Raw genomic sequence first — 14,256 nt, 5'->3', positions numbered from 1 at the left:
AAACTTTACTAGAGACTTCAGTTCTGGAAACAAGTTAGTTATTACAACATGTACATAAGTGTGTTCAGGAATTAGAAGATAAATCTTAACTAGTGCCTGTAAGTACTGCAGTAGATGAATTTGATAGGAAATGAAGGGTGATGTCTGGGCAACTGGATCAAACTAATTCTCAAATACCTCACCTAACATGCTTGTGCGAATGTATTTACTTGGTGTCATAAAAATAGTAGAGCTAGGTCATACAAGAGCTAGGTCATGCAAAGAAAGCCACGGTTTGTATGGAGTGTCTTTTCTCTGTAACACTTCAATATTTTTCATTTCATTTATACATTGATCATTTTCTGGTATCCAGATAGACAGAAACAGCTAGCAAAGAAAAATTTAGTTAAAAAAAAAGACTGTTGGGTTTTGGTTTTAGTGCACAGGCTGACTCTTAAACCAAAAGTAAAAGACTGTATATCTTGGAGACAATGAAATGTAGTTCACTGTCATATAAACTGGTAATTTAGTCTGGGATGCTGAGCTCTGGCTTACAGCACGTGCATAATGAGACATTGAATGCATTCTGCATCCTCCTACAAAGCCAGTGCAATATTTCTCTAGGTACTTCTGTAGTTGTTAGACCGCATTTTCCAAAGATGCTTATGAACTCTTGTAACACTGATCAGGAGCTAGATTTATTCTCCTAACGTTCAGCTCTGTTGCAAAGGTTCTTGCCTTTTGATAGAAGAAGAGAGACATTTCCCGATCCACAAGGAAGTTATGGTAGATTATTGCAAGTCTTGTGTAAATCTTCAGTTGAGCTTTTTTATTGCCCAGGTCCATGGCAGCAGCAAGTGCCAAATGATAATAGCCTGCTGCATCAAAGGGATCCTGAAATAAGAGACACAAAGATAACACCCTCTATAGCACAAGCTGTGTAAGAGGACATCCAAGCTCAGTTTATTAGGTATCAAACAAGAATAGTATAGATTCTGAACTTCAGTAGGTTCTCACTTTATTATTTACATTCTAAATGCATAAAAACCAGAATGTGGTAAAACCTGACATTATGAAACATTATTCAACATAACGATTTTCTGCAGCAGTTTTTAGTATTTCTTACCTTAAGGTCATAGAATATAATGTCTCCTAAGATCGAGTACACCTTGACGTAATACAGTGTTTCCTCCTCAAACTCCAGAGGAGAGGAACAGAGGGACAAGGCCTTTAAATAAAAGTGTTCAGCTAGTTCACAGTGACCCAAATGATGATGGATGGCAGCCAGCCGATGGTAAGCTATTCGTTCATTTAGCTGATTTCCTAATGAGATAATGTATGAGTCAGGATAAAACCAAAGAGACAAAGTAGTCAAATTGTGTCAAATCAGAATACATCTATGCTATTTTTTGGTTTATTTCTATGTGGTATTTGCTGAGTTTTTATTGCATAAAACTAATTTTGCTTAAGAGATACATAAGCCAAAACCTGCCCTTTAAGAACAATACCACAGAATTCCTGGATTTCCCACTGTAGGATTTACCAGTATCTGGGATTTTCTTAAGAAATAACTACATTCATCTCTCATGTATAGATATATACACCCTGTGCGTACTTACAAAGAATACAAATAGGTTATTACGAAAGTAATGAAAGAAAGAAAGCTAATGGGATTAGAGACTCCATTACCCCTTCCACTACATACTTTACATCAAAAATGATGGCAAAAAGATGATTTTCAGGCTGATCAAAATTACCTGTCTGTTCTTGTGTGGAGGGGTGAGAGGGTTCTTAATCAGCTGAACAGCTCTCAAACTTGAAGAACAGCAATTTTTGAAACTAGCCCTATTGGTTTTGGTTATTTTATCCTAGGTTGGTTCACCAGCAAGGCTATGAGAAAATCTGAAAGTATACGACACTGAAAAGCCTCTTGGGACAATATTATTCATCAGTATTACATCTTAGCTGTGAGAAGCACACTCAGTTTGGACTTGAAATCCCAGGTTTAATTCTGTGCTCTACCAAAGGTTTTCCGTAAGAACTTGAAGTTAGAAGAGGCAGCAATAAAGTTATTCATTCTTGAACAGAGGCAAAAATAGTAATTATGGTATTGTTAAGAAACCCTGGCAAGAAATCTGACTGAATTCAAAGGAAGAAAAATTTAGAGTTCTGCTGTATTTTAGAGATCAGTAATATTCAGCTATAATTGAAATTGGTCTTACCTAAATTTACACTGAGCATGAGAGATGCTCTTGCATATTCCAGACTTTCCTCATAAGTCTTCAGATTCACCAGCAATTCCACCAGTTTATTGCATAATCTGAGTTCAGTGTTTTTGTTGCCAGTCTGCACAGCAAGTGGAAGAGCCCTGTCCTGAAACACATAACAGTTTAGATACAGCTGAACCCCAAGACGTGCACTAACAGGCTTCCATTATGTCATGTCAAGCGACTTCTGGTTTCGTTTTGCTCTTTGATTATATCCTACACTCAGAAAAGAATTTAAAATAGGTGATATCTATTAACACTATGACAAAGTACTCAGCTGCAATAGGCTATAAACTATAAACTGAGAGGATCAGCTTTTGGTTCAGCATTTGTAGAACACCTGCTATGATGGGCAGGTACATAACTATTAATGCAGTAGAAAAACTGCACAAACCCTGTAGAAAGTCACTGCTTTCTCCTTTTCCCAAGTACCGTTGAAAAATATGTCTCCAGCAGCTTCAAACAATTCCATTCCTAAATTTGGATCTCCTGTGTAAAGAGCAGCATCTTGAGCAACCTGAAAACAAGGAATGGTGAAAGAAAAAATAAATCTTGGTTACTTCTTGGTAAAAAAATAAATACTAACAATTGAAAAAAAGATCTTGTTAAGGCCTCTCTTCTCATTATAAGATAGGAAAGTCTATATTTGGTGAGACCATGCTCTGTCTTTTTTGTACCCTGTTTTTGAGCAGGCCAGCGGCAACTGCTGAAGAAGGAATATAAGAACCTGGGCACATATAGTGTCATGGTCTCCCTTTTCTGGCAATAGCATCCTGCTACCTTTGTCAGCACATGGCTCTCTTAATATGTGGCAGCTATCAAATACACTGTTTTTAATTTAAATTGGATCGAACTTATCATAGAAATAAATTCTAATTACAAGTTAGATATTGCTAACATTGCAGATTTAAAAGCCTTTGAAGTGAATTCTGTAAACAAATGCAGCTCCACTATCCTGTTCTTCTGAAATAATAAATATATGCCATGTTAGCAAAAAGGATTTCAGGAAAGGCAGCATGCATCCTCCCCAAAGAAAGAATACTAGGATACTCAGTTATTGATAGGATGAGTAGTAACGAGAAAGGGGACTTTTACATGAAGCAAGATTAAGAATCTTGCTTTGGCTTTGTGATCTTCCGTTTTCAAATTGCATTCAATTAATACAAGCCTAGCTTTCTACTTAAGCACGAAGGCAGTGATCCTTTTACACCTATTTTGGCTTCAGGCACCTAAGAAGTCTATTGCATCACATTGTGGAAGTTGTGTTTTACATGCAAATTAAGATGTGATGACTTGCACAAATTACTGGCACAGTGGTCAACATTTAAGTGGGCAGATTCCTGTTTTAAGACTTTCCTCATGGACAGGCACTGACTCCCTGCTTTAAATACCAGGTGCCATACATGCACAGTATGAAATACACATGCATGTCCCTGGCCCACTCCTCCTCTTGGAGGAAATAAAGCAGATGGAGAAAATCATCCCACATGCTGATTTGGCCTTTGTACCACCAGGTGACTGACTTGGGGGCTATCAGCTAAAATCATTTAGTAAAAGAAAAAGAAATGACAGGCCTATAGCACAGTCCCTTCTTGTAAACACATTTATTCAGTTTTCCTGGTAAATTTTCAATAATGTAACTTATTTCAGAGAAAAATTAATTAAAGTGGCCCCATGTATTGTGTCTCAGTACATTTTAAACATGAACTTGTTCCCTGGGTTTTCCTGCTTTGTAGGTTTTTTTCAAAACATCTTAACGGGCATCTGATTATTTTATTTAGAGATCATCTTTTGGTAACCAAGACTCAAATCTTACTATATCAGGTTCTGTATACATCCTGCACTACAAGGCAGCACTCTCCCTCACAACAGAAGAGAAGTATTTTTAAATCCTTTCCAAAAGTGAGAACCTAATTCCCCAAATACTTCAGTGAATGGCTAGGAGCCATATAGACAACTGAAAGTCAGATCTGGGCTGCAGTGCCGCTCTGAGAAAAGTCTCTGGATCATCCAGTTTCAGCAGCCACAAGGGCTAGATCCCCATTTCGGGTCATCTTTCAATCTGTGTTAGCACAGCAGTAGAAGCTGCAGCAGGTCCCCGTTGGTTGGGGGGGGGGTGTCTGAGGTTGCAAGCCACATGCCTCTGGTCTTACTGTTGCAAAGGCAGCAGCAGCTCCAGCTGGCTCCGTGCCATGCTATGCACGGCCACAGAAATAAAACTTTAGATGCTTTGGAAATGCTTCCTGAAAAAGCTACTCTCTTGTTTTCCTGGGAATCTGGCCCACAAGCCAGCATGCTGATTATTATCTGTTATCCACCAGCATGTAGCATGGATACATGGTTTGATTGCTGTGGTGCTGTATAGCTGGTAGACAATGATGAAGGAATACACAGAATTTACAACAGAGCAAGAACTAAAAAAGGTCACTGCCCAAAATCTTTCCAGAGTCAAGCAACAGATTAAAACAGAGGACCAATGGAAAATGCTGAGACTTTCAGCTGTTAAGCATTACATAAATGGTGTTACTATACGTTCAGAACACCAGTTAGTAAAATCTCTGGGATCATCATATTGAATTACTTACTCTCACCATGCCACCTGCACCATGTTTGACAACACATGCATGCCTGTGTTGACAACGTACCTGAATATAAAGATCCACAAGTTCGTTCTGCCTCAGAACATAATATATCTTTCCTGCCCGTAGCCAAGCATATGCCTCTTTCTCTTTTTTCTGGAGATCTATAAATATTCCAAGGCTTCTTTTGGTATACTCCAGAGCTGACCTGTAAGCCCTGAAACAGGGAAAACTGCTAATCACTGAGGGGTTCTTCAGAATTGCAAATGGTTTTCTTCATAGTGAGAAAAGCTTTATGTTAATTATAAGACAATCTGTTTCCCCTATTCAATGCACAATTATAATTTCTCAGCCATGCTGTACTAGTAACTAGCAAACTCAGTCTTTTTCCTCTTCCTTTTTTTTTGTTCAATCTATGTTTCCTGTTAGATTGTTATCACATTATGTTATTTCAGTATAGTTTAGTTTAGATGTATCCTTCCCCTACCTCAGGCTAGGGACAGGTGGAAAAAAAAAAAATCTTTCTTCATCTTTAGCTTTTCTATGATTTTTGGCTTTTTCCTAGAAACCTCAGAAAGAAATTGCATCTGTAAATATTTTTTCTAAAATCACCTAGTACAATTCAGACTAATCAGCAACTGTAGAAAAACTTGATGGGGGAAGAGAACAGGACACGACATGACCAGTTCTAGAAGCACCTAAATTATCAGATCATTGAGCAGTGCAATTTTCTTTAAGTGTAAGAGCACAGTGCTCTCAGAAGAGCAGTCATACTCTTCATTGGAAAGACCTGGCAGATTGATTGATCTTAGGGTGCTTTATACTGGACATAGAAACCCCAGACTTATTAAATCCTTCTGTCTTGTGTTGGACTCCTATCACCTTGACGTGACACATTTTCCTCCAAGCACAAGACACAAACATACTGAAATATAACATGAACTGCACAGTTTCAGTGAATCCTTACACAGTACATCTTTAGAACAGCCTGCTTAGACCTACAAAGAGATCCAAAACAAATCTAAAAGTAATACGCTCCCTCATATTTCACACTATCAAGATTTCAGTTCTGTCTCAATAAGGTATCTCATCTGAGGGAAAAAATTAGTTTTACTACTTTCTGATTCTTACAGAAATTGAAGAGAACTGTCACTCCTTTTATACTCATGAGATGAAGTAAAGCTCCACTGAACAAACCTGACATTTCAGTCTTCTCTCCTTTGCTAACAAGCTGCTAACATGAGGAAAGGCAAGGCAGTTGAAGTAGTCCAACTCCGCCCAATTACTGAATGCTACTTTCATCCCTCCTTCAGAGTTTTTGCTTTTACAGCAGACAGAAGCATATACCAATCCATAACCCAGCACAGCAGCTGGAACAGGTCAGACTGTGTCTGCTGGCATGGCCACAGTAATTTACAACGGAGGCGGTGACACCAAGGACATCACTGTTTTTGTTACTTCATCATAGACACATATCCTTGTTACTCAGGGCTGTTAAAGAATACTGATACTATGGTCTAATACCATATTGAGTACGTGCTATTACCCGGTAGTCTGCTGAGGTTACACAGCCAACGTCTGGGAGCCAGGCTCCTAGGATACATAAATTTCATGTACTACACACACACAAAGCAGCAGCTTCTCCAGCTAGCGAAATCCTTCTGCAAATTACAGGTAGTTTGAAATCTTAACCAACTGCTTTGTCTTCAGCCTCTCCAAAGGATGTTCACCAACTATATCATTAAACAGCAGTGAACAAAGCAAAATAAATTAGTTGACATACTAGGAAAGTTAGATGCTTGGGCTGCAGCCCCTTAAAGCTAAAGTAAGCATCTACTCTCCTTCTATAACTGAGAATATTTTTTCCATCCTTACTGAGGCATGCTTGAAAAATATCTGAATCTAAAGTGACTCCCTGAAGTGAGATACAGTAAGAAAAAAATCAAAGCTGCCTTAAACACTTTAAAAATTGTCTAGAGAAATCTCTAAGTTTCCCCAGCACCTGTTCGTTACTATAGACTTGTGCAGTCCATTTTTTCAATAAAGCAAAGCAAAAAAAATTGGTATTCTGAAAATAAGAGCGGCATAGAAATTGCTGGAGACTGACACTACGCAGTTTTGCACATAGGCTTTGTACTTATGTAAGTTTTGAAAAAAGCATTTCCTCAAAGAGAAACACTTACACAGAGACAATTTGATGTCTGACCTGTTTGGAATATGTCACTTGGTTTCTAATGGAAAAAATGTCTTGTAAAAAAAAAAATATCTATCACCACAAACAAGTCACCTGCCAGCAATAATCCTAGAGCTATAGCAGTCATCAACAGTCGCATAACATAATACTTTTTAAACATATTTACATAGATTTTAAAAATAATTTGGCTCTTGAAGTGGTGCTAATCCCTGCTGTACATCTTGTCTCCCTTGAGAGATGTTTTTTTTTTTAAGTAACTATCAAGAGAAGTCACCACTAGCACTGGACCCTTCAATTCTGATAAAGTGTATTGGCAAAGCAGAGAGAAAAAAATCTATGTCATCTTCAGCTGTTGCAAAATTTGAGTTCTTTAGCATGACAGAAGAGTTACAATCAGAATAAAAGCAGACTCATTCAGCATGTCTTACCTTTCTGTTCCTAAAGACAAATAGAGCTGACTAATGGTTTCCAAGATTTGTCCCTCCAGAGCTTTGTTGGACATCTTTCTAGCTAAAGATAGTTGATATTCATTGTAGATGACACACTGAGCCTCATTGGGAACAACTGTACTGTAGAACTGACACAGCAGTTTAATTGCTTGTAGTTGACCTAGGAGAATAGATTAGAAATACTAACATGAATCTCTATTTTAAAATGAAAGCTAGATTAGTTTTAAAATAATTCATTCTTAGTGTTTCACAAAACACAGCACAGTCAATGAATAACAATATAAAAGTCATAACAAGGAGATTCCACTGCTGGTTTCTTCACCCCCAAAGTTAACAAAGGCTAGAGGTTGCTTCAGACTTGATCTCCAAAATAAAATAATAGAACAGCCACCTTACCTGTATAAGCTGCCTTAATCATTGTAGAAAGAATAAATATATAAAGCATGGGTCTTCTAAATACAACTATTTTATGCAAAAGTAATCCAGTTTACCAATTGTTTTCATACCTTTAAACTCAAGTCTGGTGCTGTTTGTACTACCAGTGATATCATAACTATTGTAAATTTTCTTGAACCTAGAAATCTCTAGACTTTCTACCAATTAAGTTATTCCATTTTTTAACATTTAATTTTCTCTATCATTTCTGACAAACCTAAGTACCACTAGAAGAGCAAGCCAACCTGTATTTATTTCTCCACCATTATGGGACAGAGCAAAGACTTCAATCACTATGATAGCTGTCACATAACTGGACATAAAATGCTGTTTAAAGAACAACTATAACATACCTATATAACAAACATTCCCAAACAGGGTACATTTCATAACTTTGAGGGGAAGAAAAAATATACTTACTTTCCAGATGATTTGTCTCCATTGCAAGTAAAAAAGCCCATTCATAATAAAACCTTCCTTTTTCTCTTTGAGTTCCATCAACATAGTAACACCCCAACTGAAGGAGGACTTGGATAAAGTCTTGGCCACAGGCCGTACTTGGAAGTTTGGAGAATAGCTTAACTGCCCTGATATAATAATGTTCTGCCAGCTTGCTGGCTGCTATATGCAGGCAGAGTGCCCCAAAATTAGCCAGGGCTACAGCTTGGTTATGGGTCATATCAGTCTCTTCCGAAAGACGCAGTGCTTTGTAGTAGCTCTGAGCAGCTTCTTTCGTATTGTTTGTTCTTTTCAAAGCAATAGCAAGCATATTATAAGCGATGCCTAGTTGTTGAGGATTGCTCCATGAAGAGTCTACAACAGCATTTAAAATGGCTAAAGCGACATCATATTGCCTGTAAAGAATGTATAACCAAGCAAGTGAAACCAAATAGTTAATAGTTTCCTCTGGCTTAGCAGAAACATCAGAGTCCAGGGCTTTCATCATGTAAACAATGGCTTTTCCATACTGTTTGTGGTGGCTGTACAGTTTTGCTAAGCTAAGATAGATGGTGCTGCATAGTCCTTGCTGCTCATTAGTAAACACAGAGGAAAGTGCTTGTATGAGGTAAGGTGCAGTTTGGGATGGGAGTATTTGTCTGAGTTTTCTCATGCCATAGAGCTTGGGAGCATTTTTGATTACTAAATCAATCCTTTTCAAGGAATCTGTTAAAGTACTGGAGCTCTGGGAAGAGGCAACCTTTATGCAACTTAACACAATGTGCGGCAAGCACTTCTCATTGTAGGACTCTGCTAGTTTGAAATAACAGTTGTTTGATAAGTTGTTTTGTAAACCCAAGTCATTAAGCAATAGTTGAAACCTTTCCAAGAATGGTAGTGCCTCTTCATGCTGTTTCCGTGCACTGTAATGTTTTGCCAGTAGAAAGCATGCCCTTGCCTCTGCATGTTTGTTCTGGCTCAAAATTGTCCTCTTCAGAGCATACTTTAGAATATCTGACTCCAGGTCAGCACTGCAAATATAATTTGGAATTCCCATGAGAAGAGATGTAGCCTTATCAAAAACATGAGCACATTTTTCTTTGTTCTTCTGTGTCAAGTAGATGACTGCTAGATTTGTATAAAGAGCAATTACAAAGTACAAATCACTAAACCCTCCATCTACTGCTCCCAAGGCTTCCTCAAAATACACCCGAGCTTGGGAAAACTTCAGCTTTTTAACACTGAGCCTGCCTAAGAGAAAGCATAGCCTTGCTAGCGCCCAGGACATACCTGCTTTCTTTGCTGCTTCCCTTGCTAATCTAAAAAAGCTAACCAGTTCTTCTTCTTCTGAAAACCCATAAAACATGCTATTGATAAATGGATAAGAGAAATCATACAGGTTTTTGAAGTTTCTGTCATATTCTTTCCTATTTAAGTAGAGTATCAATGACTCAAAGATGTCAGATGCTTGAACATCATCTTGACATATGTGGAAGCAAGGTCCTTCAGGTGGAGGAAAGATTTCTGTATTTGGAGAGCTAGCAGAATCCTTTCCTTCAGTAGTTGGCTCTTCTGCCTGGTTGGCCTCCAAATTCTTGAAGTTCTTCAGGAATTTTTCTATCTTGCCATTCTTGCTAGTGGATCCTGTACTAAAATGTGAACATGGAATTTCTGAAAAAATAAATTACAGATCAAAACTTCATGTGTGCATGCACACAATGATCTTTGATAGACCAAAAACATTTATCAGTAAAAGATGCTGTTAGGAAAACATGTAAACATACTGCATTTTCTTAACAGTATGTCTAGGAGACAAGCCAAGGGTGAGGAAAGAGAGAGATCAAGAAGGATCAGGGAAGAATAACCTTGGGAGACTGGAGGAGTAGGGGTAAACAGGACTTGCCACATGTAAGCAGGTTGCTGATCAGTACGCTTGTCTAGCCAGGCCCTGTGCCTGATCCAACATTAATCCAACTGAAGTCCAACATTAATTCAGACTGGTTTGTGTCCGAGTGTATTCTCAAAAAGTACACACTGAGCGCATATTCTCTGTTCTCTCTGTGTACATGAGCGAGAGAGATCTGCCAATGAATTACAATTCAGACTAGTTGGTAAGCAAAGAAAGACCAGAATCTGGAAAAGACACAAGGTCTGGATAAAGGACCCAAGGTCAGGGCATGGATGGACTTAAGGCCTAAGGGAACTGTGAATTTGAGCATGCGAGTTAAGTAAGGGTGTGTCTATGTCCTGATAGAAAACTAAGGCAGGTTAGCCAGGGAAGGTGCATAAGACTGAGCTATTTGATTTGTTGAAGTCTCACGTGGGTGCTGTGAGGGTGCCTGCAAAGGTCCTGTTCTCCTGTCCACATTACCTCTGTGTGGCCAGCCATGCCTGTGTAGTGTGTAATAAGATTTCTCCTTTCAATCAAATACCAACCCTGATTCTCTGCTGGCACAGATTAACTTTCTCAAAATTACCAAGTTTGTGGTGATTGATGTGGTCATTGATCTAAGTTCTAGTACTGACATTGCTGAATATCTTAAAAATATGAGACAGACATGCCATCATTTCTTTAGTCCTCCCACTGTTATCCAGCCAAGGTAATAGGGCAAGGACTAGGGATATAGTTTGCAGTCATAGTCAGTGTAAAGCTTACAGCTGTGTATCAACAGGAACTTACTGAATTTGCAGATTTAGAGCTCAGTTTCCTTAAAGTCTCATTTCTGAAACTGTTCAGCAGAATCATAAAAACTGATATTTAGAAAAATGTAGTACAAGTAATGATAGTGACAGCTTAGCAACTAAATGCCAAAGGGAAATAATTCTGCATCCTCATCAAAATATCCCCTTTGGGAAGTATATTTATGGGATGAAGTTTTCTAGCAGACGGAAAATCTGCTAGAATTCAAAGTCAGCACTTGCCAGATGCCCCATAAACAGTATTTTGCCATTAAACAACATGAAGGGGTTGGAGGGTGGTGCATGTATGTGTGTGTCACAGCAGTAAAAATAAGTCATACAGTTTGCAATTGGATAGCAAAGTGCAAGCAAGACATCTGTTATCAGTGAAAACCCACAATGTCTTACAGAAAAACCTAGTGAAAAGGGGTTACAGCAAAATCTAGGAAAGCAAACAGCAAGAGAAGAAAGTTAGAAGACATTAGAAAGAAAAAGCTGGCAAAGATATCAAAAATATCAGAAGTCACATTAACTTTATGTAAAAATTGTATGCATATAAAGTATTACCACATTCATGAGCTTTCTGAAATTCTGGTTCTTCTAATTGGTCTGTAAGAAAAAAAGAAAAAAGCCATATTAGTTATGGTATCCTAGTTGTCTTTCAGTTTTAAATCTCCTAAAATAAGGCTGTTTTTTAATTTGGAATTCTTTATTTCAGAAGAATTGGATGTGTCCTGGATATTTAAAAGAGAAGAAATTGCTGACCCAAAGCTAACAGATACTAGGGACTTACCCTCCTGCTGATACAATTCACTGCTTTCTACATGGTTATCATCATGCACCTACCACTGCTTGGGAGGGTGGGGAGACATCTGCATATTGCAGTTAGAATTAAAGCCAACCTGTTCTGCATGAAGGATGCATCACTGCTGCATTAAAATACAAGTAGGCAGTCTAGATACAATCATTCCCAACAACCCACCCGTAAAATGAGGTAACAAAAAGCCCTTAATATTGCCAAAAGACGTTTCAGTGTCACTCCCAGGGCAGGATGGGGGCGAGGAATAATTATTTAGGGTAGTTTGTGCAGATAAGAGTGTCAGACTTTTGTGGCCATTCCAATAAGCATGCAGATGAAAAATCCCTGTATTTATCTTTTCTTTTAAAAGGTGTATCTAAGTTCTGTAGACATTACTACTATAGATCTAGTTTTAAATGTTTAACATAGCACATCTGTAGAATATTTAGTAACTACTATTTTGTCTAAAAGATATTTCTCAAGGTGTTTCAGTTGGCATGTTGCATTTCAGGATTATATTCACTGTCTTTCATACACCAGATGCAATATTAAGTGGTACTGAGTGTATGAAGGATATCTCTAAAAGCAGAGGCTCACAGAACTAGTTCTATTTTAAGCTGATGGAAAGCTATTTTACTAGCCTTTAAGAATGACCTCTCACTGACTGTTTACTTCTGGATGTCCTTCCTTTAAATGCTTTCCTGACTTTGGTGGACAGATACCACAGATGTTTACAATAGTTGTAACTTAATGGTCTGAATATCTAATTGGAGAGGTGCTCCTAAATAAATACTTCTCATTAGATTGATGTAGATTGAAGGAATCAAAACCCCATTTACTCAGGTCACACAACAAAATATCAAGTCAATATTGAAAACGCTTGCTCTGGGTAAGTCAAGTTATGTAGATCAATTGTGCAGTTTAAGAGAAAAAAAGTGGTAAAGATGGTACTATAAGCTGAGGAAGATGCAAAAAGAAGTTAGCACTTGTAAAGATTAGGGAGATGAGATGTGGCAAAAAATGTGCAACAGGCAAAAATAGCAGTATGTCCATTAAGCACATGAAATTAATTTAGTACCTAACAGAGGTCTGAGCTTTTGTTCCCAGGCTTTTCATTTGAGCAAGGAAGGCAAGATGTGAAGTCATTTTGCACATTGACATGAGTTGCATTTTGCGGCTCGGGTCTGGCATGCCTTAGTTATTGTTCACACATATGCTGATTTGCATAATTAAACCAATGCACCCGAGCCAAACCTACACACCAGCTCCTTCCAAATTGGAGCCTACAGGCCTGTCTCTTGGGATGGCACTAATGGAGATAAAACTATTAGATATTTGACAAACATACAGATCACCACAGAACAGCCTGTGGTGGGATAAGAAATCACTGCTCCTGTTCGCTTCAGCAAGACAAATACATTAACACTACCTTACACCAAGTCTGTAAAGGTGAAACCCCAGTTATCCCAATTAGTTTATGCAAAGCATGAGCACTTAGAGGAATAACAGCTGTACTGGAGATGATGTAGCTAAAAGTATTTTTATCCTTGGTATGAATAGGTTTTGCTATTTTTCTATACCTTTGAAAGTTAAATCAAGCATGAAGGAGGTGTATGTTTGCATTAGCTGTCACTAATTATTATGCCACCTTTCCTAAGAAGAATGAAAAGCCAGCGGTATTTGGGTGAACATGCTGCCTTTTATAATGCAGCACTCTGACATTTGAAAACTTGAAGATCTGTTCAGCTCAGTAACTGAATTTTTAAAGCCCTGCTCTTTAATTCACTCAAAAAAAAAAAAGGACAAAAGATTTGTAAATGCTCTGCTGGGAAAAGTCTTGCATCAGCAGGAAAGTAGCAATGATGATATAAAGGATTTTTACATGCCATATTTATGATCAAACTGAATACCAGGATATTTCACAGTAGGAGTAAAGGCTGGAATCTCATTGAAATAAAAAAAAAAATCAGTTATAACAGGGATATAGGAACTGCACACGTATCATGCAGTAAAAAGGAATAAAACTCACCTATTCTGTACACAGAGCAAACATCTGTGATGGAGGTTTGTTTCAACAAATGTACCACTTCTTGCAAATTTTTTTCTTTTGAAAAAAAAGATAGCTCTTCTGCTTCAAGAAAATCCAGGTCTTGTGGTCTAACAAAGAAAGGATCAACTTTGAAAGTGTCTGAAAGCAGGTTTGGCTTGAGAAGCTCACTGCATCAGCCAAATTTGAGCTTGTTAGGGAAACTAATACAATCCTTACATTACAGGTCCTCCTATGTTCAAAATTAGTAACAGTCATATTTATAAAAATATATACAAACTGATGATAGCTATGCTTGCAGCTAACAGTTTCTGCCATATCAAAGTAAGTTTTATGCCTGTGTCATGGTATAGCATTTTATGAGAGAATTTATTAAAAGCACAAATCTTT

The 14,256-nt window shown here is 37.9% G+C and overlaps 1 protein-coding gene across 1 annotated transcript in view; it reads right to left on the bottom strand.

Annotated features, from left to right (window-relative positions):
* Positions 1 to 284: 284 nt before the first annotated feature.
* The window catches only part of SH3TC1 (SH3 domain and tetratricopeptide repeats 1), a 33,166-nt gene continuing 19,194 nt past the window's right edge, over positions 285 to 14,256 (bottom strand). Inside the window, exons 10-18 of the mRNA XM_009919903.2 lie at positions 13,849 to 13,976; positions 11,588 to 11,629; positions 8,324 to 10,012; positions 7,448 to 7,628; positions 4,892 to 5,042; positions 2,641 to 2,763; positions 2,202 to 2,352; positions 1,106 to 1,302; positions 285 to 873 (exon numbers count right to left, since the gene is read on the bottom strand). Coding sequence (XP_009918205.1) covers positions 643 to 873; positions 1,106 to 1,302; positions 2,202 to 2,352; positions 2,641 to 2,763; positions 4,892 to 5,042; positions 7,448 to 7,628; positions 8,324 to 10,012; positions 11,588 to 11,629; positions 13,849 to 13,976 — 2,893 coding nt within the window. The 3' untranslated portion in view covers positions 285 to 642. The remainder of the gene's footprint in view (positions 874 to 1,105; positions 1,303 to 2,201; positions 2,353 to 2,640; positions 2,764 to 4,891; positions 5,043 to 7,447; positions 7,629 to 8,323; positions 10,013 to 11,587; positions 11,630 to 13,848; positions 13,977 to 14,256) is intronic.

Source organism: Haliaeetus albicilla, chromosome 1, assembly GCF_947461875.1.
Source record: "Haliaeetus albicilla chromosome 1, bHalAlb1.1, whole genome shotgun sequence".
Lineage (NCBI taxonomy): Eukaryota > Metazoa > Chordata > Aves > Accipitriformes > Accipitridae > Haliaeetus > Haliaeetus albicilla.
The sequence above is the reverse complement of the archived record's forward strand: the minus strand, read 5'-3'. Positions and strand labels throughout refer to the sequence as shown.